This window comes from Syngnathus leptorhynchus, chromosome 19 (genome assembly GCF_054491065.1).
Source record: "Syngnathus leptorhynchus isolate UIUO chromosome 19, UIUO_Slep, whole genome shotgun sequence".
NCBI classification, from domain to species: Eukaryota; Metazoa; Chordata; class Actinopteri; order Syngnathiformes; family Syngnathidae; genus Syngnathus; species Syngnathus leptorhynchus.
Window position 1 is genome coordinate 2,551,000 of NC_141213.1, and position 23,247 is coordinate 2,574,246.

At 42.1% G+C, this 23,247-nt stretch overlaps 5 protein-coding genes and 1 long non-coding RNA gene across 9 annotated transcripts; 2 read left to right on the plus strand and 4 right to left on the minus strand.

The window, feature by feature from the left end:
- Positions 1-69: 69 nt before the first annotated feature.
- Positions 70-5,927, plus strand: sgk3 (serum/glucocorticoid regulated kinase family member 3). Of its 2 annotated transcripts, none has more exons than XM_085939538.1 (17): positions 70-327; positions 1,532-1,685; positions 1,751-1,834; positions 1,906-1,978; positions 2,060-2,135; positions 2,301-2,382; positions 2,555-2,604; positions 2,689-2,746; positions 2,837-2,920; positions 2,987-3,118; positions 3,513-3,625; positions 3,710-3,746; positions 4,090-4,176; positions 4,396-4,491; positions 4,566-4,721; positions 4,942-5,031; positions 5,207-5,927. In XM_085939538.1, the coding sequence occupies exons 2-17, from the start codon at positions 1,608-1,610 to the stop codon at positions 5,375-5,377; spliced, it is 1,467 nt and encodes a 488-aa protein (XP_085795664.1). In that variant the 5' UTR covers positions 70-327; positions 1,532-1,607; the 3' UTR covers positions 5,378-5,927. The 2 variants fall into 2 exon arrangements, with proteins under 2 accessions (XP_085795664.1, XP_085795665.1); XM_085939539.1 differs by having other exon boundaries at positions 72-204.
- A 414-nt stretch (positions 5,928-6,341) lies between these two features.
- Positions 6,342-14,657, plus strand: mcmdc2 (minichromosome maintenance domain containing 2). 3 transcript variants are annotated; one of them, XM_085938929.1, is made up of 15 exons: positions 6,342-6,499; positions 6,570-6,700; positions 6,771-6,830; positions 6,997-7,192; positions 7,263-7,385; positions 7,470-7,571; positions 8,281-8,409; positions 8,560-8,797; positions 8,995-9,200; positions 9,257-9,423; positions 9,487-9,660; positions 9,716-9,855; positions 10,164-10,273; positions 10,351-10,552; positions 13,983-14,657. In XM_085938929.1, the coding sequence occupies exons 1-14, from the start codon at positions 6,403-6,405 to the stop codon at positions 10,515-10,517; spliced, it is 2,040 nt and encodes a 679-aa protein (XP_085795055.1). In that variant the 5' UTR covers positions 6,342-6,402; the 3' UTR covers positions 10,518-10,552; positions 13,983-14,657. The 3 variants fall into 3 exon arrangements, with proteins under 3 accessions (XP_085795055.1, XP_085795056.1, XP_085795057.1); XM_085938930.1 differs by lacking the exon at positions 13,983-14,657 and having other exon boundaries at positions 10,178-10,273; positions 10,351-10,494; XM_085938931.1 differs by lacking the exons at positions 10,164-10,273; positions 10,351-10,552; positions 13,983-14,657 and having other exon boundaries at positions 9,716-9,859.
- LOC147041633 (uncharacterized) lies at positions 10,387-12,210 on the minus strand. The gene is made up of 3 exons (XR_015069147.1): positions 12,081-12,210; positions 10,843-10,887; positions 10,387-10,671 (listed from the first exon to the last, which is right to left on the minus strand). It is a non-coding gene; the product is annotated as an uncharacterized LOC147041633 (long non-coding RNA).
- On the minus strand, positions 12,835-15,176 carry tcf24 (transcription factor 24). Its single transcript, XM_085938935.1, has 3 exons — positions 15,025-15,176; positions 13,887-14,303; positions 12,835-13,055 (listed from the first exon to the last, which is right to left on the minus strand). Exons 2-3 carry the CDS (start codon positions 14,292-14,294, stop codon positions 12,939-12,941), a joined length of 525 nt encoding a protein of 174 aa, XP_085795061.1. The 5' UTR covers positions 14,295-14,303; positions 15,025-15,176; the 3' UTR covers positions 12,835-12,938.
- Positions 15,177-15,730: 554 nt separating this feature from the next.
- Positions 15,731-20,725, minus strand: ppp1r42 (protein phosphatase 1, regulatory subunit 42). Its single transcript, XM_085938933.1, has 9 exons — positions 19,678-20,725; positions 19,146-19,290; positions 18,770-18,936; positions 18,568-18,706; positions 18,022-18,138; positions 16,756-16,873; positions 16,543-16,665; positions 15,999-16,092; positions 15,731-15,914 (listed from the first exon to the last, which is right to left on the minus strand). The coding sequence occupies exons 2-9, from the start codon at positions 19,272-19,274 to the stop codon at positions 15,830-15,832; spliced, it is 972 nt and encodes a 323-aa protein (XP_085795059.1). The 5' UTR covers positions 19,275-19,290; positions 19,678-20,725; the 3' UTR covers positions 15,731-15,829.
- A 114-nt stretch (positions 20,726-20,839) lies between these two features.
- cops5 (COP9 signalosome subunit 5) lies at positions 20,840-23,173 on the minus strand. Its single transcript, XM_085938932.1, has 8 exons — positions 22,879-23,173; positions 22,407-22,641; positions 22,198-22,326; positions 22,055-22,120; positions 21,889-21,974; positions 21,705-21,816; positions 21,303-21,451; positions 20,840-21,213 (listed from the first exon to the last, which is right to left on the minus strand). Exons 1-8 carry the CDS (start codon positions 23,013-23,015, stop codon positions 21,126-21,128), a joined length of 1,002 nt encoding a protein of 333 aa, XP_085795058.1. The 5' UTR covers positions 23,016-23,173; the 3' UTR covers positions 20,840-21,125.
- Positions 23,174-23,247: the final 74 nt, after the last annotated feature.

The following is a 23,247-nucleotide window of genomic DNA, read 5'->3' on the forward strand; positions in this document are numbered from 1 at the left end:
ACCTGCTTGCCCCTCTGTACCTGTCCATTCACAACTTTACACGTTTGTTGTTTTATTTTGAAAGTACCAACCGGAAAAAAATACGTGCATTCAAGGTGGACCACACACGCCTGTTGCCTTCAGGTCCCGTGACGAATTTACATCGTAACTTTACCCGACCAGGAAAGACTGATGTTTCCTGCTTTTCTGAGCTGCATCGCACAGGTAGCAACAGAACATCACCACCCGGAAAATATCGGACGGGTTTTGGGGGGGCGAAGTGTTCAAACACCAAAAATATTGGCTTAAACGCGGTTTTGGAGGAGCGCCGCCTGGAAACAGCAAAAGGTACGAGCGCGACTTAAACGTCACCTTGCATCGCTAACGTCGTACTGGCTAGCCGTGGGGGCTAATTTGTTCTTTACGTAGCGATTTTCTTACGTATTCGTCTGCGTCTACGTATGTTTACGTTGACGATGCCATTACGTAATACCGACTTTCCACATAGCGCATTAGTTTTATTTTACTCCTATATAGGCGGAAGTTTATCTCGCGCTAATTTGCTAAAACAATTGAAATACTTTCTTTTTTTTATACACAACTTCCTCATTGTGCAGTTGTTATAAAATATTCTACATCAAATACCACCCCAAAAATACTTGTCTCTTAAAGTAAAAATATATATATACATTTTTAAAAGCAAAGCATTCTTACAGATTGAATGAGAATGTGTGTAAAAGGGAAATGCGTTTTTTTTTGTGTGTTCGCCCCAATGTTTTTGTTTTTGTGGAGTATTTATTTAAAATCTGACTATTGAGTAAAGTTTGATTTTTTATTTTTTATTTTTAATTACTGCCTGGACCTTACACTCAAAATTCATATGAAACATGCAGGAAAAAAAAGTTTGCCCTCTTAGGAAGGAAGCGTTCTATTTTGGATTCCTCATTGTATCCCTGGCATATCTATGCCTGTCAGCACACGTTGCTTTTCGCGGCAGTTTGCAAAACAGGTACCATGAACAGGTTCATTCCACTTTGTTTCTTTTTAGACCCAATAAGCATCTCATCCTGTATATAAGAGTAGGCATGTTGGTGGAAATTGTACATATTGCATATGAGGCCTTAGTGTTACGTTGGATGCATCCTAAAGAGGCCTACAACCACCCCCCCCTTAGCCCCGCTCCCTGGACGTGAGCAGAATCTCACATCCTGTCAGGATGCGTTTGCTGCCAGATCAATAGAGAAACGTTTGTTTTTTCCTCCTCCGTGCATGGCAGGCACACAAATGCACGGCCAAAGCGACGAGGCTCGCGGCCGGACAGGGACAAAGGGACTTCGAAAGAAACGAGGCTGACCTCACCGCGAAGCAAACAATGGACGCGCTCGCATGTGGACACAAAGAGCTTTGTCCCGAGACGTGACATAACGCACGGCCACTTTCATACTGTACGCTTGGGCAGTCGTTGCTCGTCTTTTTTAAGAGGAGCCCCCCTCCGACCCATTTGTACATTTCACAGTAACTTCATCAAACAAAATTTCCTCTGTCCCCTCAGCAAGATGCATCGCTGACTCCCCGTGAGCAGGAACCGTCGGCGCGCCACCTCGCGACCTTTCCTCACCCTCCGAAAGATGGAGGAGCAATCGGGCCTGCCTAACGTCAGCATACCTTGTCACGACGAGCAGAGGGACAAGAAAAAGCGCTACACGGTAAGTCAAGAGCTCCCCCCCGGGTGAGTTTCCCTTTCACAAATGTCACTTTTCCACCTCCCCAGGTTTATAAAGTGATCGTCAACGTGGGGCAGCAAGAGTGGTTCGTCTTCAGGCGATACGCTGAGTTTGATAAACTCTACAACACGGTCAGTGGCGGCCTTTTTATGAGGCGGCGGCGGGTCAGCGACTATCACATCGGCCTTCTTTCTCATTACAGTTAAAAAAACAGTTCCCATCGCTGAATTTGAAGATTCCCGCCAAGAGGATCTTCGGCGATAACTTTGAACCCGGTTAGTGTGGGTCGCTGCTTTTCTATAAAATCTAATAATTATTTTTAAATGTAATTTGAATTTCTTTTATTCGTGAACTAGAATTCATCAAGCAGAGACGAGCCGGCCTGCACGAGTTTATCAAAGGCATTGTGTCCGTTCCGGAGCTTTGCAACAAGTAAGGACAATTTACTGGGGAGATAAAAAGTCTACACACCCTTGTTAAAATGACAGGTTTTTGCGGTGTGTATAAAAATAAAAACAGACTGAGCAGCACTGTATTTGTATACAGTAGTTAAAATAAATATTTACAAATATTCTGTCGCCCGTTTAAAATCTGCAGCCCAGATGTGAGGAGTTTCCTGCTCATGGACAAAAAGCAAAACTTGCAGAACTCCGACGCGTCCGAAGATGAAGACGACAAAGTAAGCTGAACTCTTACAAAATGTTCAGATTTGGTTTCACAGATGCTAGTCAACAATGATCACGTGGTCATGATGCTAGTACTTTTTCTGAGAAGTCCAAAAAAAAAATACCTGTATAGATTTTCACTCTGCAACTTCACGTGCTAATATTTTATCTCTATTTTTTTAACAGAACAACTCATCTTCCAGAAACATTAACCTGGGACCGTCTGGAAACCCACAGTAGGTTTCGAAATATGAGCCATCTCACACATACGCAAGGAACTTATCGGTTAATTGACGCAAGGTCTTTTTTTTTTTTTTTAGCGCCAAACCTACAGACTTTGACTTTTTAAAAGTCGTCGGAAAGGGGAGTTTTGGAAAGGTATGCTAATCAAATAACGGTAAGCGCCGTTAGCTTGCACTGTTTGATTATAACAGTAGAATAAGATTCTCGTCTATTATTTTTTTTCAGGTGTTTCTAGCCAAAAGGAAGTTGGACGCTAAGTATTACGCCATAAAGGTCCTACAGAAAAAGGTCATCCTCAACAGAAAAGAGGTGAGTCTGCAAGAAAAGTAGATCCATATTTTTCCAGGAGCGCAAGCTAATCTTTGACTTCCTTAGCAAAAACACATCATGGCCGAGCGCAACGTGCTGCTCAAGAACGTGAAACATCCCTTCCTGGTGGGCCTCCACTACTCCTTTCAGACCGCAGACAAGTTGTATTTTGTCTTGGATTTCGTCAACGGAGGGGAAGTGAGTAGTGAGTCACGAGTTTATAAAAAAAAAAAAAAAACAGCTGATGATGGAAAAAGGAAAACACACAAGCGCTGTCAGAGAAATCTGACTGTGAAAGGCGGATTGTAGCTATCGGAACTTAAGCGGAGGCTTCCTAAAATTGGGATACATTTTAGAAATTAAATTACAATTTCAAAACTGTAATTAATTTTATTTATTTATTAAATTTAACAAATTAAAAGAGAATTAAAATGGAACTTTTGCACCTATTCACCAAAAGAAATGCTACGCTTTTGCACCTACAAATAAAACTAAAATAAACTTACTTTATGAACCAAAATTTTCATTTTGCACAATGTCAACAGATTCAATTTTGAATGCTGACTAATGACAGACTCGCTGTTGCCGTCAGCTTTTCTTCCACCTTCAAAAGGAGCGCACCTTTGTAGAACCCCGGGCCAGGTTTTACATTGCCGAAATGGCCAGCGCACTCGGCTACCTGCACTCGCTCAACATCGTTTACAGGTACGTGCCGTCACAAACATCTCGATGCGACACTTTCATTGTATATAAATGTAATAAGCAAAACTTTTCATTCATTCTTTTCAGAGACCTGAAGCCTGAAAATATCCTGCTTGACCACGAAGTGAGTAAAAAGACCAATACGTACAACACGGGGGAAAAAAACTGCAATAACTTGAAACTGGCCTCCTTTGAAATGTTGTGGGGCTGCTTTGCTACATCCGACCACCACAAGACCGTCCAGTTATTCTGGATAGTACAAATTGAGTAAAACCTCATTTCTAGTTTCACTTGGTCAGTTTCAGGTTTTTCCAGTGACCATTTTTTTGTCTTTTTTTCCAGCTGGAACAGAATGTATACGTGATTAGATTAGCTGGTCCTAATGACCCCCCCCCCCCCTCCAAACACACAATAGCTTCACTCATTCGCCTGCTGTATAATAAAATACTTGTCGTTCTCTGTTAAAGGGTCATATCATTTTGACGGACTTTGGCTTGTGCAAGGAAGGCATTTCCCAGACGGACACCACCAGCACTTTTTGTGGCACACCCGAGGTACGCCTTCACTTAGCGGAACTTCCGATTCGATCCGAAATTGTAAATTTCACACATTTGTTTCAATTTAAATACTCTTAATTTTTAAATATTTTTAATTAAAAAAAGAAAAGGTAATGATACACATTTTTCAATCCAAATTTAGAGGTTCCGTTTGTGTGGATTGTATCTGGAAGCGCTTAAGCTTTCCTAGTCCCGGTTTATTTTTCCACCCACCAGTACTTGGCTCCAGAGGTGCTGAGGAAGCAGCCGTATGACAACACAGTGGACTGGTGGTGTCTGGGTTCCGTGCTCTATGAGATGCTATTTGGCTTGGTAAGACTTTTTTTTTTTTTCATTCCACAAAATGATGACGTATTTCAAAGCTTAATTGGCGTCATTTTCCTCAGCCGCCGTTTTACAGCAGGGACACGCATGAGATGTACGACAACATTCTGCACAAGCCGCTGGTAATACGCAGCAGCGCGTCTAACGCGGCCTGGTCGCTGCTGCAAGGCCTTCTGGAGAAAGACGGAGCGCTCAGGCTTGGAGCCAGGGACGACTTTGTGAGTGGGCACATTTTTTTTTTTACATGGTGTTTTAGCGCTATCTAGTGGAATCTTGGCATTATCCCCCGTTTTTACTCACTGTTGTGTATCAAATGTCCAAATATCCAATTTAGAATGAGAAACAAATAAATTAGACTAACATTAAATGTACATATATTTAATGTTAGTGAGTGAAGATATTTAAAAAAAATAATAATAATCTTATTGTTACATACAGAATGAGATCAAAACGCACCCCTTCTTCTCCCCCATCAACTGGAATGACCTTGAACAGAAGAAGATCCCACCCCCATTTACGCCGAATGTGGTAATTATTTTTCATTTTATTTGTATTAATGTCATATTTAGGGTGGGCAAAATTGTAAATGCATTATATGCCAAATGTCAAAGCCATTTATTATCTATTGCCTGATTTTAAAAAATTAATGGTTCATGTATTTTTGTTTTCTCTGTCTTTTCTTGGTCTGTTTGGTTTTAACTAGAACTCTTTTTCCGACATCTCGAATTTTGACCCCGAGTTCACCGAGGAGATGGTGCCCAACTCTGTGTGTTGGACCCAGGATCACTCCATTGTTAACGCTAGCGTGATGGAGGCTGACGACGCCTTTGTGGGCTTCTCGTACGCCCCGCCCTCTGACGACTCATTCCTATAATATATTCCCAACGGCCCACCTTGGTAACTTCTTAAAGGGAAGACAATGTCGCTTATTCTATAAAGCCAAAGGAAGAAGATGGAACAGCACTTAAGAGATTTTATTGGGAACAAACTATGAGGGATAGAAATTATTTTCCCCATTAGTATTTATATAAAAATATATGACATATTCTATTTTAAGAAATAAGGGCATTTATTCAGTGTTGATGTCACTTCAAAAATTGTGCCTTAACTTTGTTTGGTCAAAAAAGAAAAATGTCACTGGACTTTAAAGGACAAAAATCGGATAGCAAAATATGTTTGTCACTAATTTACTACTAATGTAGACTTATGTTATTTCCATGTAGTTGCTGTGAAACAAACGCCATGTTTCGTATTCCTGAACTCTAGACTCTATGCTGTAGAATTACTTGAGACCACAAGAAAGCAGATTTTGCATATTACAGGTCACATTTATTTAAATGTTATTTTTTGTTTTTGTTTTTTTATTTCAAAAATGTCAATAGGTTTATGCTCCTGTACATTAATAAAAAAAATCTTTAAGTCTCTGTCTGGAGGTTTTACAAAATATATATTTCCTAACAATTTGCAGACGACCAACTTTAACGGAAGTAATTACTGCTAATTAACCCACGTTTATTCATTGTTAGGCTTTAGATAAGAATAAATGTTATAGTAAAGTATTTTTGGATAAATTGTATGAGTAGGAGAACTTACCTTACAGCGGCCATTTTTGATGACGTCGCCAGCGCTACCCGGGTTTGGTTGCCATGGGAACGATGCGTAGCCGAGAGACAAAGTTTTAAGAATACGATTATTTAAAGCAAATGATGGCATTGACATTTGTAAGACTTTTATTTGAAAAATAATGGGTGTAAATGCGAGTGAATATACTTTTCTGTGGCTGGTGTTGACGTCACGTTCATGTCTCCCGCCGTCCGGTCTTGGTTGCCATAGAGACGAGGTCTTTCCGCGCACTTTAGGAAAAAAAAAAGTACCATCTAAGTACAACATAAAGCTATAATGGCTAACATATTTACTTTTAAAAAGTCCATTCTCTCCTATCTTAATTTGAGCGGAGGACTTCAAAAACTTGCCAATGACTGCGCATCCTTTAACGGTAAATTCAACTTAACTTTCTCTCCTTGCGCGTAGCTTAGTGCTAATTAGCATGATTCTTTTTTTCGTAGACCCCCAACATACTAAGGACGTGTACCGCTTTTGCATTACCGTCAACCCTTCCGATGTGATTGATTTGGACGCTGAACTGGGTGACTGTATCCTACACGACCCCCAGCGAGCCACCGCCTTGTTTCAATCTGTAAGGGAGCCGCATCACCGCTAATGCTGAAGCATTATCACCGGTTGGTCCTGATTCTTCCTTCTTACAGGTTTGCTTCACAACCATAAAGAATCGATCACTTGTTAAGAAAATACAAACAGAATGCCAGGTATGAAAATAATTGTACTTATTTCAAAACGTATTGAGCAACAACAATGCACTGGTTATCCATCAGGCTCTGTAAATTGCTCTCTGGCGCCTACTAGAGGTCAATCATCTGACTGCTGAGCCATAAGATGTGTAACATTAACAAACTATCTTCTGCTTCTTATGAGGTGAACGTCGTTTTAAAGCTGACACACTTGCCTCCTTTTCCGGAGTATGTCTTGGACCTGGCCACTTTTCCCCGCATGCGTCAAAGCACGCGACCCGTCCTCATGGTGGGCCTGGTCATTGCTACCACCAGGGTTACAAAATACACCCAGGGGACCAGGTTCCTCTGCAGTAATGACCGTTGTCCCTTCTCTTTGGGTAAGAAACTTACATTATGATGAGGTGGACAACCTGTCTTTTGAATTGCCACCACACCTGCTCGCTTTAGGATTCCACACCATCCGCTTTCACACCCCGGGAGCCACCGAGTCGGCGACCGTGGGCAACGACTTTACCTGCATAGTTTGCACCTCACCTTTCAAAGAGGACGTTAAGTTCAGAGTGTTGGGAGGTGAGAGCAAGTGCTGGAAACATCTTCACCGGTGTTTTAAACTCTGTATATTATTTTATGATTATTTGTGTCTTTGTGAGACAGACAAGCAGCTGGTGGAATTGATCCACGTCGATGCACTTAACGTACTCCGTGCTCCTCAACAAACCGCTATTAGATACCAGTCGGTCACATTCTTCCTCAGAGGTAAGGCGTTTAGTGTAGTTAAAGCAAAACAACTTGTCCATATTTTTTGGGGGGTTGTAATTCATTAATTGTAATTAATTAACGTTAATCAGATCTTTGGAGGTTCCTCTCTACAGTGATGTCATTGTTTCGCGGGGAACAGTAAATCAAATCAATGCTGCGCGACGAGTCTTAGCCGTATCAGCTTTCATATACGTGCCCTAAATTAAAAGGCCAAATATTTACACGGTTGATATTTGTTTGTAAAAACCTCACCTCATCCATTACGTTCACTCCCGACACGAAATCATGCGGATTTTAATTTCTGTTATTTGCACACAGTCACATCGGAGGAGTCCGCTCATTAATATTATCCGGCTTGTGCTAAATGAAACTCACTTTGGAACCCAAACTTTACAGGGGGGAAGAGTTCAAATAAATACACGTAAGTGCCTGACTCGGCGGGGTATTAAGTGTTTCTGTCCTCCGGTCGCTACTCCCAGAAGGTTTCGCAAAACTCAGCGGTGAGGATTAACATATTCCGGAAGGGCTTCCCGTTACGAAGATGTTAATAAGTGCAAAAGGGGGTTGCTCGTTACGACAAGCGAACAGCCGAATCTTTGTTTCCAAAAAGGGCCTCATGCTTGTTTGTCTTGGCAATGGCTGCTACGCCATGTGACTTTCTGGACTCCCGCTAGGACTGATTGCTTTGTTTGCCCAACCGCCACAGACGAGCTGTGTAACGCGATGAGTATCGGTCGGCTCTACAGAGTGATCGGCATACCTGCGCGTGTCCATCGTTCGCCCAACATCACCTGGAGCGTGGAGGCCAACAGCGTCCAACCGTGGGAGCCCGAGTGTAAGGCCGAGTCCTAAAACGAAGAACCGTTCACATGAGCAACTGCCATCATCTTATAATATCAGCATGTCCGCTAACAGTTGGAGCGAGATTTAGCATGGCTAATGTTTTTAATCGCGTTCAAATACTTTATTTTTTTGGTGCTTGTAGATCCACATGAAATCAGTGTCAAGTTCAAGGAGCTGCTTGACGCTACCAGAGGTTCTCCTTGGAGGTTTGCCGCTGTGGTGGCTAACTGCTTCGCTTTGGATGTGGTTCCTCCGGGCCTCTTTAACACCTTGAAGCTCAGCTTGTTGCTCAGCTTGGTGCAAACTGAAGCGGAAGCAAAAAAGACAGTTTTCAACTTGGATCTTTTGGTCATGACCGATGACAAACTCATATTGGACAGGTAGAAGGGTCTGAGTGACATTGCAAATGCAGTTTCTTCTAACGCAATGCCACATGGAGGCAAGAAAAAATATATACATTCTTTATCCTCAGCAAAAAACAACCAATATTACTACAGCTGTATATTATACTGCCACCTGGTGGCCACAATGAATTTTACAATTAATCTCTTGAGTGCAAATGAAATTTACTCTTCAGGTTGATGGCATACGCCCTGAGCTTGGCACGTCGCGGGGTGCGGCATCCAGCTTCGGAGAAGATATTTGCGTCCCTGTCCCAGGATGATCACGGGGTGGGCACCGCCAACATCCACGCCGGCTCCGCCCTGCTGGCCACCGGCGGCGTTTGCATGCTGGGAGATTTGAGTGGCTTTGTGAAGGACGAGCTGGATGCCATTCAGTCAGGTAGACCGTATTTGAAAATGGATAAGAACACGGAAGTCATGTCATTGCTGTGTCAGTTCTGGACAGTCGCACAGCATCCGTGTTCATCCCTGGCAAGAAATACGGCGAGGCTGTTGACCAGCAGCTTAGCTTCCCGGTCTCGTGCAGCTTCTGGGCCTTCACCGAATCTGCTCAACCTCCTCAACGCTGGGGGAGGGCACACGATGTCGCCTTGGGGGCCACGGTAAGCGTGATGACTTCAATAACTTGACTAAACAGTTCACAGCAGCAGGTTCTTCACGAGCAGGGAATGGGTGCGATACCACCCCAGCTGGCAGACAGCTTTGGCCTGGTGGTCCAGGTGGATCAGGGCGGGAAGCAGACGGTGCTCGCTCAAGCCGTCCACATCCTCCGACAAGCAGTCCAGCCTGAGGAACATCACCTACCCTTTATGAACTTCTCCTCTGAAGACTACGAGGGGGTGAGATACAACTGAGGTTCATTTGTGCTGTCGACCTGATTTGTTTTTCCTCCAGCTGGTGGCCCACGCACAAAATTTCAAAGTGGAGCTGAGCGCCAACGCACAGATGATGATCCACGGCTACTACATGGCCAGCCGTGCGGTCTGCTCACAAACCCACGCTGCCAAGATGTCCGTGGCTTCCATCAAATTGTTGTAAGTGGCAGTCCAGTGAATTAATGTTTCGAGGTGTTCATTACAGCTCCAAACAACTCAATTAATACCTCCAAAATAATTAAGTTAAAGAAAAACTAAAGTGCCTTATACCTGCAGTACCTAAACGATCCACTAGATGGCGTAATCTAACCCAAATGTTAAATCCCATTCTGTGAGGGCTCAAATCAATTGAAAAATAGGATTCAAATAAATCAGGGCTGTCCTGGTTCATTTAGTACATTTAAAAATGTATTAGCCCCCCCCCCCTCCCAAAAAGAAAGTGATCCTTTTCATGTTTGTTGTAACAGGATCTCTTTAGCAGAGGCCCACTGCAAATTAAGCCTGCGACGGCAGGTACTAGAGGAAGACGCCGTGATTGCGGTGCTCCTCTGCGAAAACTCTAGCACTCTCAAACACGGTACATTTCCGCATGTCATCATTACACCACCGATTTTCCCTTGGACCAAACTACCCCGCCGTCTCCCCCCCCCACAGGGGCGTCGGCGCTCGTTATCCCACCCGACGCCGCCTTTCCCAACAATCTAGGAGATGCGAATGGCCTGCTCAGGAGAGAGCAAGCCCTGGATCGACTCCGGCGGGACATCCTACGCTTTATCTACGCCTACGCACCACGAGCCGTCGCGGACATCAGGGAGGAGTAGCCGAAGAGCGCTTCTAAAAAATACTGTTTTGACAAGTAAGCACAATCACAACAATGATGTTTTGTAAAGATTTATTTAAAAAAAAAAAAAAAATTCTTATGACAGTTTGATACCTCAGATAGATTTCGGCTTTCTTCTGTTGCTAGCGGTTTATCTGGAAACAGAAAAAAGCAGGTCACGGTCAAAAGGTTGAGGCAATTAAGAACATCTACAATTTTTCAGTTTCACACAAAATTTTGTTGTCAGTGTCACCAACCGATAGTGGCGATAAACGGCAAATTCATCATTAGTATTTAGCTTAGTAGAATCTGGATCGTGGACTCACCATAGACCGCCGAAGATCAAATTTAACGGCCGGCCGTCTGCTGATCTGTAGTCACAGTGGGTGGGAGAAGTATCACTTTCATATTCATTGGCTGGAATTGTTAAGTCAAAACAAAAAAATATCTCCCATCTTGCAGCAAGTAAATCAGTTGTCACAGTCTCACCACTCGTGCGTCTGACGGGTAAACGGCAAAAAGGTGAATTCATCATTTCACGCTGCAAGATGGGCTGAGATTCGAGTCGCTTTAACACAGGCCGTAAAAATTCTGAAAAACCTGACCGATAATGTAACATTTGTTTTAATACCCCCCACCCAAAGTGACACCTATTGATTAGCTGAGGGTCTACTGACGGGATCGCCGATACCATTGACTGATCACCCAAAGGTCAAAGTGCGCGCCACAACACAGCTTGGGAGCACGAGCGACGTGGCGCGTCTGAGGCCGAGGGTTCAACCGCGGGTCGCCACCTCTGCTGCGACCTTGCGTGCTCCGTTCGCGAGGAGCAAAGAAATAATGGCCAAAAGGCCATGTCCCCTTTCGCCCCAACTACAAATATAGACACTTTCATCTGTCTACACGGATGATTAATAACTTTGCCTCAAGGGAGGAGATGCGGGCTTTAAAGAGACAAACTTGACCGACAGTCAATCGTAGCTTCCATGGTGGACATCAATGACTTGGTGTGTTAATTCCAGTCCAGTTAGTAATACCAGCAAATTAAAATACAAGAATAACTATTAAAAAATATACTTGTGCAGTCCAGAATACAATCAATATTCCAAGAAAATATTAAACTTTAGGTTGATAAGATTTTTGGGAGTTCCTTTTAAACAGTGTGACAGCATGCAGATTAGTTGCATTACATTTTTTTATTCATCATTTAATCATTCATTTAGGAAATGCTTGTTCTTTTTATACATACTATTCAATCTATACAAATTCAGACCACTATATTTAATATTAAAATTCATTTACTTATTAATTAATTTATTTTTTTTTTTAATAATTATGACTTAAATACCACAGATATTTACATTTTTTGCAAGCCTTCTTTATAATTGCATGTTTTTCGCTTGATATATTTCCGTTAGAAACTAGCTTCGCTCGTCTTCCACGTGGCCACAACGCGTGCTGCTAAGCTATATGCTACAGCTAAGTTGCTAACCAACGTTTACAGCCTAAAATTATGCTCTGAGTGCGGTTCTACAAATACTACAAACTAAGTTGTTTGACTCACCTTTGCAAGCACAAACTTCTTTACGTAGTTGAGGAATTGACGAAAATGATCAGCCTAACAAGAACATGCAGAGAGGAGCAGCGAGATTTTGCTCCTGCGCCTCTCCTCATCTTCTCCAAAAAGAAAGAACATCCGCTCTTGCGCAGTGGACGTCAAGTAGCACGCGCTAATGTTAGCGTCGACTGCGCCATTATCTCGCGAGATTTAAACACTGAACGGGAAAACAATTTCAAATATATTGAAGAACACGATTGTTTTCTATTCTTTAAATGATTTTACAATGTATCTATTATGCGTAAAATATTTGGTAAACCTTTAAAATACCAATTATAACACGAATATCTATAATAACGATGAAAGTTGATGAAAAAATGATGACCCACTTTTCAATTGTTATTCCTCTTTACTTCTCTTAAATAGCATTGATTGAGTATACGATACAACAACATTTTTACCTTTTTATTCACACTTATTTTTCCAAGCATGCACATGTACACACACACCAAAAAAATTAAAAATACCAGGAGGGAACGTGAGACTGGCAGCCCCCTATTGTTGACCCCCTGACAGACCACACTTCACATGACAGATGTTAAGTTATTCACACATGCATTTTAGTGCAAATGTCTCAAGCTTAAAGCGCACACTCCAAGCATGACAGGCTCATTATTATTATAGCCAAAGATCATACTTTGGGGGGCGGGGGGTAGCTGCACAATGCAAACAAGACTGAAACGACAACACTTGAGGAAAAACACATCACATCATATATTACTTTACAGCGTCTCCCTGTATCGATATAGTGGAATACACGTGTCCTTCAGCACCGCTCATGCAAATGGCAACCACTTGGTTGATTTATTTGGAGGTGGATGATGAGGAAGATGATGATGGACCTTGGTTCTCAGATTCTGAAGGATTGTTCAGGAAGTGACCGCTTGCTCCCACGTACAGTCTGGACCTCATCGGCCATTTCTGTTACGGGATATTGGAATGAGATGTTTCATAAATACAAAGAGAGTTACTAAGATGGAACAATAACACTGAATAGAATTGTCACTAAATAAATATATTGTAATACATAATCTGTTTTGATAGGCCAAAGATTCACTGTCCAAATATAGTTATGTTGTATTTACGTTTGCATTTCATATCTTTTAGGAACATTGTTAAGCTTTCACCATAGGTAATTTTTTTTATGTTATCTAAAAAAAATTAGTGTTTTTGTTCAAATTTTGCATTAGCTTAGTGTTAAAAAATTGAGAATCACTGTTCTATTGCAAGGCATGAATATATTTAGAGAAAATGACTAAACCCCGTGACGATAACGCCACAGATACATTTTTAAGAAAACTATAGAAAGAAAATCAATAAAACATCTTAGAAATACATGCATATATTTATCAATATGTCAAATCATATTACAAATAGGTATTCATAAATGTCTAAATATTTACTTGAATGAATTCTCACTCATAACAAGAGTACAAACAATACATTTGTAAAACGGTAAGTCTTTGATTTGGTTGTTTAGTCCTAGATTTTAAAAAAACGGCAACAAATATATACAGTAATATACAAAATGTATGTTTTTAAAATACTTTACTGTTAGAATTAATCTGTATTTTTGCCTTAAAAAATTATTCCATACAATATGTGTTAATATGGTTTCATAGATTTTTTTATGCGTATTTCCTAATACAGATAATTTAAATAAAAACAAATAAATGAAAGATGTATTTTGGGATTTATTCTATGACGCTTATTTTCTAAAAAATAATGATAATAATAATTTGCGTGACTGACCTTGACCGGGTGCAAGTATCCTTCCCCTTTGAGCGATTTTAACGCCTCCGTGTGCTGCTTTGTGCGCTCGCCTTCGTCGGCGCTTTCCTCCTGCAGAGTTCGAGTCAAGTGGGCGATGTAGGTGGTGGCCAGTATCAACACGTCCAGTTTGGACAGTTTGGTGTCGGGCGGCACCGACGGCAGCGTCCGTTGCAGCTCCAAAAAGGCGTTCCTCAGGGTTTGGACTCGGCTCCTCTCCCGCGCCGCGTTGGCCGCCGCCGGCCGCCCTCTACCGCCTCCCACACCGGCTAACTGCGGCGGCGGCGCCCGACCAGCCGGACTAGAACTCGGACTGGAGTCTGGGCTGTCGTCCACCACCGTCACGGAACAATTGCCGCTGTCCATTCGGTGCGTCTGTCTCCCGACCATCTTACTAACCTTGAAAGTTCAATGAATGACAAGTTGCGAAATTAATTTAAAAAATACAAAGCTTAAGAACATAATTGCGGCATCATTTTCATTCAGATTCAATTAAGACCATTGATTTCTGGAAAACTATATTCCGACAAAGAAAAAAAAAATCTAAATTATTTGGGCTAACGATACAGAGATGCAAAAATGTTCAAATGGGTCAGTTCAGCCCATTATAACTAAATTACTTTTTTTTGTATTGAAAAAAAAGCATGTTAAAATGTTTCAATGCATAGGCTAAGGTAGTTTTAAGAAGTCTCGTTTCATGTTTCTCGTGAACTACAGTAATGCTCCTTATAAAAAGTCCTATACAGTAATATTTTGTGGAATTCTTGTATTAAAAATGTTTACTAATAACTAGAATTGTCAAAGTGCCTGCATTTTTATTTAAAAAAAAAAGTTTTCCAGTAACAGCAATAATGTTTTGAGATCAATCCATAAAAAAATATGAATCATCAATATTAATTTAATTTAATGCTTACACATGAAATCCCAAAATATACAATCAAACATTGATTAAAAATATTGTAGGTCAACACAAGAGGTCACCAACTTTAACCTGGCTCCACTCCGGAGCAATTTTACCCCAAAACAAAAAAGGCTAAATATACTTTCTTGACTTAACATAAGGGTTAAGGAAATAAACTTAGTGTAAACAACATTTCCATAAACAATGTCAAGGACTCACCTCTCGATCTCCAAGCAGGCGTCATTAAAGACTGTATATCCCCCCTTGGGGCAAAAAACGGAATTGTTTCGGAACGGGGGATGCTTCACCTCCGAATTAATCAGTTTCCAGTGTGAATCGGGACTACTTATCCTCTTCTCTCTCTCTTTCTGTGTCTGGATGACGGCTGCGTTCCCTTTTTGCACTCTCACTGCTTTTTGGGACCTGAGTCTCGCTCTAATTGGCTGCTTTCGCTGGCCTATCAGAAAATGGACCTTTTTTTTTTTTTTTTTTTAGAAGGATGAAAGGCCTGTCCATCAAAAAGACCTCTTGCAGTAGACCGTGAAGACAAGCTGAGAAGACCCAAAAAAAAAAAAAAAACTTTGGGGGACTAAAACTGCTGTAATCAACAGTGAGGAAATTCTCCAGAGGCTCCTTAATGAATCACTCATGGAATGGTATATTAATGGAAACAATTAGTCATAATAAGCAGTTTTTTTTTTTTCATAAGCGTAATCTATCTCAGAGGATTTCTTTTTTTGTTTTCATAAGAAGTATCCGGCGGGGCTGCTCATTAGAGAAAGGTCAAGTAAGCTTGTTTGCCTAAATACCTCGTGCACCCATTTAGCATTTGCATCCCTCTATTTAGATGCCTGAGTCACAATTTGCCATTTATCTTTTAAATGATCATATGAGCCAAAAAAAAAAGTTATTTCTATTTGAAGAGACCATTTTAATATTAAATTCCACACTGAGTCATACACACACACACACGCAGCAATTGAGTAAAAAGCCAATGAATCACATTTTGGAACAGTTAGGAAATCTATGGGGTGATTTTTTTATTTGCGTTCGATGTCACCGCCGTTCGGTTGAGCTGTCTGCACCGGGAGCTTTTTAACTGCTGCACCCTGAAAGACAGTAAAAAAAACAAAAAACATTTGATTTGAATCTAATTTATGAGAAATTAAATTTAATAAACAATGAAAGGGGACCTGTGAGGCTGCTGCTGCGCCGACCAGCCTCGCGCATGAGCGTGGCAGCACACGTGAGGCGGGTACGCACTCGTCTGACCCACAGCGACGTTATCTGCAAACACAAACTGTATTTATTTTCTTCAAATCCAATTAAAAAAAAAAACCCCCACATATAACCTCCACATTTGTGCATTATTTATCCATGTCAAATCCCACTATATTATAAATGTTTACAATTTCAAAATGTAATGTGTGGAAAATATTTTTAACATTTAGATCAGTAGTTATATTTTTTTCGAATGATAACATTAAAATACAGTTGACAAAGATTTAATAATTCAATATTTTAACCCACTGTAGCATTATGAAAATATATCCAAAAAATTAAAACTACTTAAATAATAATTAAATAAAAAAAGAAACTACATTAGACTCCATCTAAATAATTATAAAACAGAAAATGCTAATGTACACGACTTAAAAGTTAAATACAACTGAACTGTACCGGAATATATTTTTGTAATTAAATAAAAAAATAAATAAATTAACTACAGTGCCTTACTCATCATTGCAAGGGATTTCAACAGTTCCTCTTTCTTTTTCTTCTTCTTGGCTTCTTTGGAGGCTTCCCAATTGACTAGAAATTCTCTAGTCACCTCCTGAATGTCACGGCCATCCAGCACCTCTAATAAACACAAACAACACACCTGGCTCGTTTCTAAATTAAATTATTTTGAAAAGCAAAAACAAAAACAAAAGAAAAAAGCTACTTTACCGAGAGCCTTACACGCTGTGATCAGTCTGTCTCTGTACTTGGCGGTTTTGCCCACAGGATTTCCGCGTAAATCCATTTGAACCAGCCAAGGCCAAGACCCCGACACGTCTTCGAGCTCCTGGAAGAGAGGGGGGGGGGGGGGGGGGGGCGGAGGGGGGGGGGGATTTATTAGTTATTAAAGTACCGTGCTGTTCTGCTTTTACAAAGTAGCTCAGTTCGAATCAGAAACAAACACGGAAGGATGTTTAACGCAAAGTCCATAAACAACACATTAGTCTATTTTAATAAACAGTGTCGCCTGCGAGGAGGGTGGGGGGGGGGGGGGGGTCCGCTTGTATGTTTATCCAAAAGGCACATTAATCCACGCTGTGGAAATATGAACACTCTCTGGACACGCTGATTGTTCATTGCCTTCCTGTCTTGGCCAAAGCGCTTCCACTTTGCCGAGCGGCGCTGCAATCAGTTTGTGTGTGTGGGGGGGTGGGGTGGGGGGGGACCCCTGAGCACGGCTTTGATAAATGATCGTGTCAGGGCCGTCAGTCAGAGCTTAAGCCCCCTCGACGCCACCGAGGCAACCCCCCCCCACCTACTCCAGCTCCAGAGCCGGGCTAATGATAGGCCAGTTATGAACCTGTATTTGAGCAGCGCTTCGATTCAGGATGAAGATGCTCCCCCCCATTTGTCACCCCGGCTGACTACCTGTCATAATCTATTTTGAGCAAAAGTGGAAAAAAAAAAAATAATCCATTTTTCCAGAAGAGCCGATTGATCCTTTTTTTGGAAGCCTGTCGTTGAGGAATCAATAAAGGCAGACTGCTTGTATAAATTATACAGACAAACAAAACAAAAAAGACATTCGTATAACAATGGTGTCTTAAATGAAACAAAATGGCGGTTCTAATAATAACAAACTCCCGATCTTAAATTTAGGAGAGCACCATGTTTTAAAGCAATCAACAAATTCCAAATATGAAAAAAAAAAAAAAAGATTCAGGCAGGAAAACCGATGCTTGTTTTAAGCTGTCAGCGAGCAAAACCCTCCGAGGGGAGGGGGGAGGTGGGGGGTCGCTGATTTGCTGAATAATTCGGAACCCCGAGAGAGTCATTCGAGCCGATGTTGGGATTTGCGAGATTTGCTTGTGTAGAATCCGCATCTCCATCTCATTTCACGCCCGGCCGCGTGCAGCTCCGCCAGCGCCTTCACGCTAACGCCGGCGGCTAATCACGCATCGGATGGACTTCAAAGGGGAAAGTAGTACTTTTTACCTCCACGTCGTGTAGCTTGTTGTCGGCGGCGGAGAAAATACGGATTTCCCACAGCGCGGCCAGCTCGTCGATTTTGTCGATGTTATTGTTGTTGATGTTGAAGATGCGCATAGATTTCTGTTGGAAAACAAAAAAAAATTATAACAGAAAAATCTCGTAAGATTTTTGAGACTTCAATCTCGCGAGGTTCTTATTGGCCGTTATAGTCGGCCCTCTCGCGATCCGAGTCACCTTGATAAAGTTGTGCGATTGCAACGTGAAGAAAAAATAAATAAATCTGGAACTATTTGAATTTGCACAGCAATTTGTTGGAATGATCTAAACAAACACGAAGCTGAGCTGGCTCTGGACCGTTAACTGAACCACACAGGCTTCTTTGACATCATCAAACAAGATCCCCTTGACAAGGACCACCAAGCAACCAGGCATCTTGTAGCAAACACGTGTTTTCAGCTTCTCATCTGACCTCCTTGGGAACTCGCTACATCGTTTTCAAGTGCAGCCAGAACTATTTTCAGACAAAAAAAAAAAAAAAGTGGGTCATACAGCCAGGGAGCGTAGGGTCCTGGGGTCGAACTGCAACTTCTCCCCGGGGGGCAGCCTCTGGCTCTCCATGTGGAGCTCCTCCAGTTCCCCCAGGCGTTCTAAACCCTCCAGAAGTGAGATCCTGTTACCGCCCAGGTAGCTGCAAAACACACAAAATCCTGTGATACCCAACAAACAGTTAAAAAAAAAAAAAAAAACTCACAGTTTGGAGAGTTTTTGGAGATGGGCCAGGTTGTCAATACGTGTGATGTTGTTGTTCTGCAGATACAGATGCGTCAGGTTACAAGCAAAGTCCAAGTTCTGGATACGTTTGACGCGATTGTTGTACAGGTAGAGGACGGTCAGGTTGTGGCATGCGGAGAGGTCGCCCTGCAAAAAGCGAAGGGGGGGGTGGGGGGGGGGGGGTGGGGGTTCCGAAACAGCTGAAACAGCAGCACTTCACAAAGTGCAAACCACAATAATAAACACTCTCAAGTGGGAACCATCTCAGTTTGAAGCAGAAAAAACAAAACAAATAGAAGCAAGAAATTATAATACACCAGCTATTTATTGTTTATATTTTATATTTATCTACTTACAATGTCCTCGATGTCGTGCCCGGAAAAGTGAAGGTGAGTAAGGGTCCTGAGGTTGTACTGGAGGGAGAGACCTTTCTTTTTCTTGAAGTTTCTAGACTTGGCTACGAGGTCCGTGGTCAGGGTTACCATGGTTGTCCGGGATCACCTTTTAAATGCACATCACGAGTAATTAATATGAACTGCAATTAAATGATTTAGTGCCTTAAATTGGCCCTACTGTATGAATGACGTCGTTCCAGATATGACGTCACAAAACACCAATACTTAATCTGATTTATCATTTCAACATTTAGCACGTCATATACGGCAATCTAACTTGTTTATTTCTCGTGGTAAACGATAGTAAAACACATAAAATAAATTATGATACAGAATTCAACTCTTACAATATTCGTACCAGAATCGTGTGTATAGCCTGTAATGCTAATGTGGCTAGCACTAAAAAAATGACGTACTCTACGTCAGCTACAACAATAAGACGTCAGTACACCACATTGAAATAAAACAACAAAAATCAATTTTATCATTCTACCTGCGTTCGGTGGAGACAGCGTGTGGTCGAGGTGAAAAAAAAAATTGGTTGTGTTGAATAGTTGTTGGGCGTCTATACGTTGCCATGGGAACCATGACGCACCGGAAGCTAGACGACGAACAGTAACGTGCTATTTAAATCTTGTATAAAAACGATCATTATGACATCTCATCATTCCAAGTAGATATAAATATAAATAATTCGTAACACGGCGGACTAGAGGTTACAGGTTCGAGTTTGCATGTTCTTCCAGCGCTCGTGTGGTTTCCAGCTCGGATGACCTCGCATTACACAATGGAAGAACCAAGTCAAGGTTCTGCACAGTTTCAAAATGGCGTCCCTTTTCCCGTCCACAATTCGCGCCTCGAGTCGGACTGTCCTCCCCCGTTGGCTTCGGCGGCTTGGCAGTGACACAGGCCAGGAACAGAAGCACACTGGAGGCCATTCAGCCGCCTACCCCGCGAGCCTGCTCTGCGTCCACTACGCCAAAGTGTCACGTCGTTTTCTCAGGGCATTGTAATGGCCAACTGTATATTTTGGATGTCGTGTTCAACTGAGAAGGGAAACCCATCGAGGGGGCAACAGACGTGCCTGCTTATTCTCCGTAAGATGAAGTCGGGCACCACTTCTTGTTAATGATTTTCATTTTGCAATCCATCTGGAAACAGTGAAGAAATGTTTGACGATCACTGAAATATGTTGGAACACGTTACAAATTGCGCCGTGATTATCGAAAGATTTTGAAGAAAGAAAAGATTCAAGTCAAACTAGGGGCAGCCAAAAAAAATCATTCCTCTCCAAGAGCTTCATTAGGGTCAAGTTAGACTCAATCAAAGGAGGTTTTAAAAAGAAAATCAACATAATTTCACATAGACCAGCCCCCCACCCCCATCATTCCTGCAAAATAATAAAAGAATGTGGGAGGGCCGGATATGGAATCGACTCCCTCTGAACTGCGAGGCGGACGTGTTAACCAGTGTTCCACCGTGCCGGCCACTAGAAATCATCTGAAATCCAAATCCAACTAAAAACAAAGAAACTGACCTTGTCTTTCCAATACTTTTGCACGGGACTGTAAATTTTATTGACTCCGATATATTTCCTGGCAACAACAGTGAACACCTCCCACGACCACCAGGTACAGAAGCTTCATACTCCAAGCTTCTTTATTTATTTATTATTTATTCATCGCTCTTATTTATTCATTGTATGTGCCGTCTTGTTTTGACTTTTTGTGTTGTTTTCTTTGATGTTTTGTAATATGTCTTGTCACCGTGGGAGAGTGGGAAACGCAATTTCGATCTTTTTGTGTGTCTTGGGATGTGAAGAAATTGACAATAAAGCTGAATTTGAAAGTGAAAAGTGGGGTATTAAGTATAAACACTTCTCCGTCATACACATACAATACCCAGGAAGTGCCGGAACAAACCCCCAAAAAAAGAAAAAAATCAATTAGATGTGTTGATTTGATTGAAGAGTTTGTCCTTAATGACTTGAGACATCAGGCCGTGAATGGCTTCGATGGTCGTCTTGCAGCTGAAACAAAGCAAATATTTTACTTTTATTCTTTTTAAAAAAAATTTGGGGATTAAGAGTTTGATCTATTCATTTGAAACAGTACATACCTGTCCCGGGTAGCTTTGGCCAGCTTGTCTTCGGACTTCCTGTCGTGCGTGTCCAAGCCTAGCATAAAGCTCCCTCGACCCAACTGAGCCTCCGACTGCTCCAGCTTCTCCGATAGGTCGAACACCTGACCCGTGGTGTAGTCCGAATTCTGACGCAGACAAAAAGACCAACGGGATGTGCCCGATGAAGACGGAGGCGTGTCGCTTGGAAGCGTTTGCTTAAGGTGAGGCCAACATGTCAGTGAGGGGAGGCTCATTAGAGCACAATGGCTCGCGCCGCTGTCACCATCTTGACGTATAGTCAATTTGTCCTGGCGTGCGGCGCACTGTTTGGATAAGCTAGCTGACTATTTAGCCCCCTCCCCTCACTGGGTGGGACGGGCTTTCATAATAGAAAGTTACCGTGAGGAGACTGGAGGAGCTTAACGTGTTGACCCAGTATTTGTTCCAGAGCAGTTCCAGAAGCTTTCTATCCAGGGATGACTTGAAGTATGTCACTTCCATTGCGTAATACCTGTCAAATACAAAGAAAATCTTAGGAACCGTTTTTAAATGTGGAAACTCGTGTTATAGAAAATAGACTCACTGTTTACAGTGTACGCCAAAGTCTTCAATCTTATTCAGAGGGATGGTTTGATACTCTGACGGCCCTTCGTCGGGAGGCTTGTAGCCCTGAAATGACATATTTTTCACAAAAGTCAGAAAAAAAAAAACCCCTTACAGTTGTGGACCATGAAAACAGTTTCCTCTACCTTTGGGTATGTCCTAAAGGCACCCAGGTTGACCTTGCCGGCCGAGATGGTCCGCGTGGGGTCAATCTACAAAAGGTAGCGAGATAAGGTAGACAAGATAGAATCTCCAAAAATATGGTAAACAATGTGGCTCATGAACTTACCACCACGGCAACAAAAGGCTCCTGAAACTGCTGGTTGAGCATCTGAGTGCTGACGTCGATCCCCGAGAGCCAGCAGCCGTACCCCGGGTGACTGTGATACCAGCCGATAGCGTTCTCCAGTCGGCCCACCTGACACAACACTAGATTTCAAATACACTCTGCAGACATTCCTTTAAGAGAATAAAAAAAATAAAAAATAAACACTAAACCTGTTTGGCGTTCTCAATGTAGGCTGCCATGTACTCGTAGGCAGCTGCCTGCGCGTTGACTCGAGTCTCGGTTCCTTCTACAGGCAGCGCGAAGCTGTCCATGATGATCATGCTCTCTCCATCCACCTTGCCCAGCATGAGGCCCATCACCTCCAGGTTGCCACCTGAGCGAGCGTGCATTACCATCTTCAGCAGAGCCAGTGCAGAGATCTTGGAGTACTTGAAGTAGTGGTGGCTGGTACCAGGTACACACAAATGCAAGAAAAAAAAGAAAATTAAATATTCATGGTGATTGGAACCTTTCTTTTGCTTGAGTTTGTGAATAGTGAAGGGCACATATGCGGGGGTTTACGGTAAAGCGTCTAAATTCAGTTCCGGTGTTGTTGCTCTTTAAACGACCACAAATGAATGTTGAGCAACCTACAATGATTTTTTTTAACATACAAAATACATATTTGTTACGTCAACTCACTCTTTTGTCCACGGCTTGGCCGCAAGGATCTCCTGTTGTTGCTTTTTGTCATATTTGTAGATTTCGTCAATGCTCTGAACCTCCTGCATGCTGTTAGTGAGCTCCCAGGTTTTCTGAGCCGTGTTACTGGCCGCCATGGTCTCTCGGCCGAGAACGACGAGTTGATGTCAAACCATGAACGTGAGCTAAACACAGAAGAAATGTTGTCTTTTTAACCAAATACGCTGATGCCGCATCAAGGTGCTCCGAGCTCAGGGCGCCATGACAGTCAAATATCATTTATGAGATAAAGGGTGCGTTCAACTTCATGTCACCGTTATATATATCACAATTTTCCCATATATTTCGGTCTCGATTTGTATGTTTGAT

Coding starts and splice junctions, on each gene's coding strand:
- sgk3 (XM_085939538.1), top strand. CDS start 1,608: ATGGAGGAGCAATCGGGCCTGCCTAACGTCAGCATACCTTGTCACGAC. Junction 2,605..2,688: donor GGACCGTCTGGAAACCCACA/GTAGGTTTCGAA, acceptor TTTTTTTTTTAG/CGCCAAACCTACAGACTTTG. Junction 4,722..4,941: donor TTGGAGCCAGGGACGACTTT/GTGAGTGGGCAC, acceptor TGTTACATACAG/AATGAGATCAAAACGCACCC.
- mcmdc2 (XM_085938929.1), top strand. CDS start 6,403: ATGGCTAACATATTTACTTTTAAAAAGTCCATTCTCTCCTATCTTAAT. Junction 6,831..6,996: donor AAATACAAACAGAATGCCAG/GTATGAAAATAA, acceptor GCTTCTTATGAG/GTGAACGTCGTTTTAAAGCT. Junction 7,572..8,280: donor GGTCACATTCTTCCTCAGAG/GTAAGGCGTTTA, acceptor CAACCGCCACAG/ACGAGCTGTGTAACGCGATG.
- tcf24 (XM_085938935.1), bottom strand. CDS start 14,294: ATGGTCGGGAGACAGACGCACCGAATGGACAGCGGCAATTGTTCCGTG. Junction 13,056..13,886: donor GATACTTGCACCCGGTCAAG/GTCAGTCACGCA, acceptor ATCCCGTAACAG/AAATGGCCGATGAGGTCCAG.
- ppp1r42 (XM_085938933.1), bottom strand. CDS start 19,274: ATGGTAACCCTGACCACGGACCTCGTAGCCAAGTCTAGAAACTTCAAG. Junction 18,139..18,567: donor GGACCCTACGCTCCCTGGCT/GTATGACCCACT, acceptor GTTTTCCAACAG/AAATCTATGCGCATCTTCAA. Junction 15,915..15,998: donor GCGCAGCAGCAGCCTCACAG/GTCCCCTTTCAT, acceptor ACTGTCTTTCAG/GGTGCAGCAGTTAAAAAGCT.
- cops5 (XM_085938932.1), bottom strand. CDS start 23,015: ATGGCGGCCAGTAACACGGCTCAGAAAACCTGGGAGCTCACTAACAGC. Junction 22,121..22,197: donor AGCCTTTTGTTGCCGTGGTG/GTAAGTTCATGA, acceptor TACCTTTTGTAG/ATTGACCCCACGCGGACCAT. Junction 21,817..21,888: donor TTTGGCGTACACTGTAAACA/GTGAGTCTATTT, acceptor TGTATTTGACAG/GTATTACGCAATGGAAGTGA.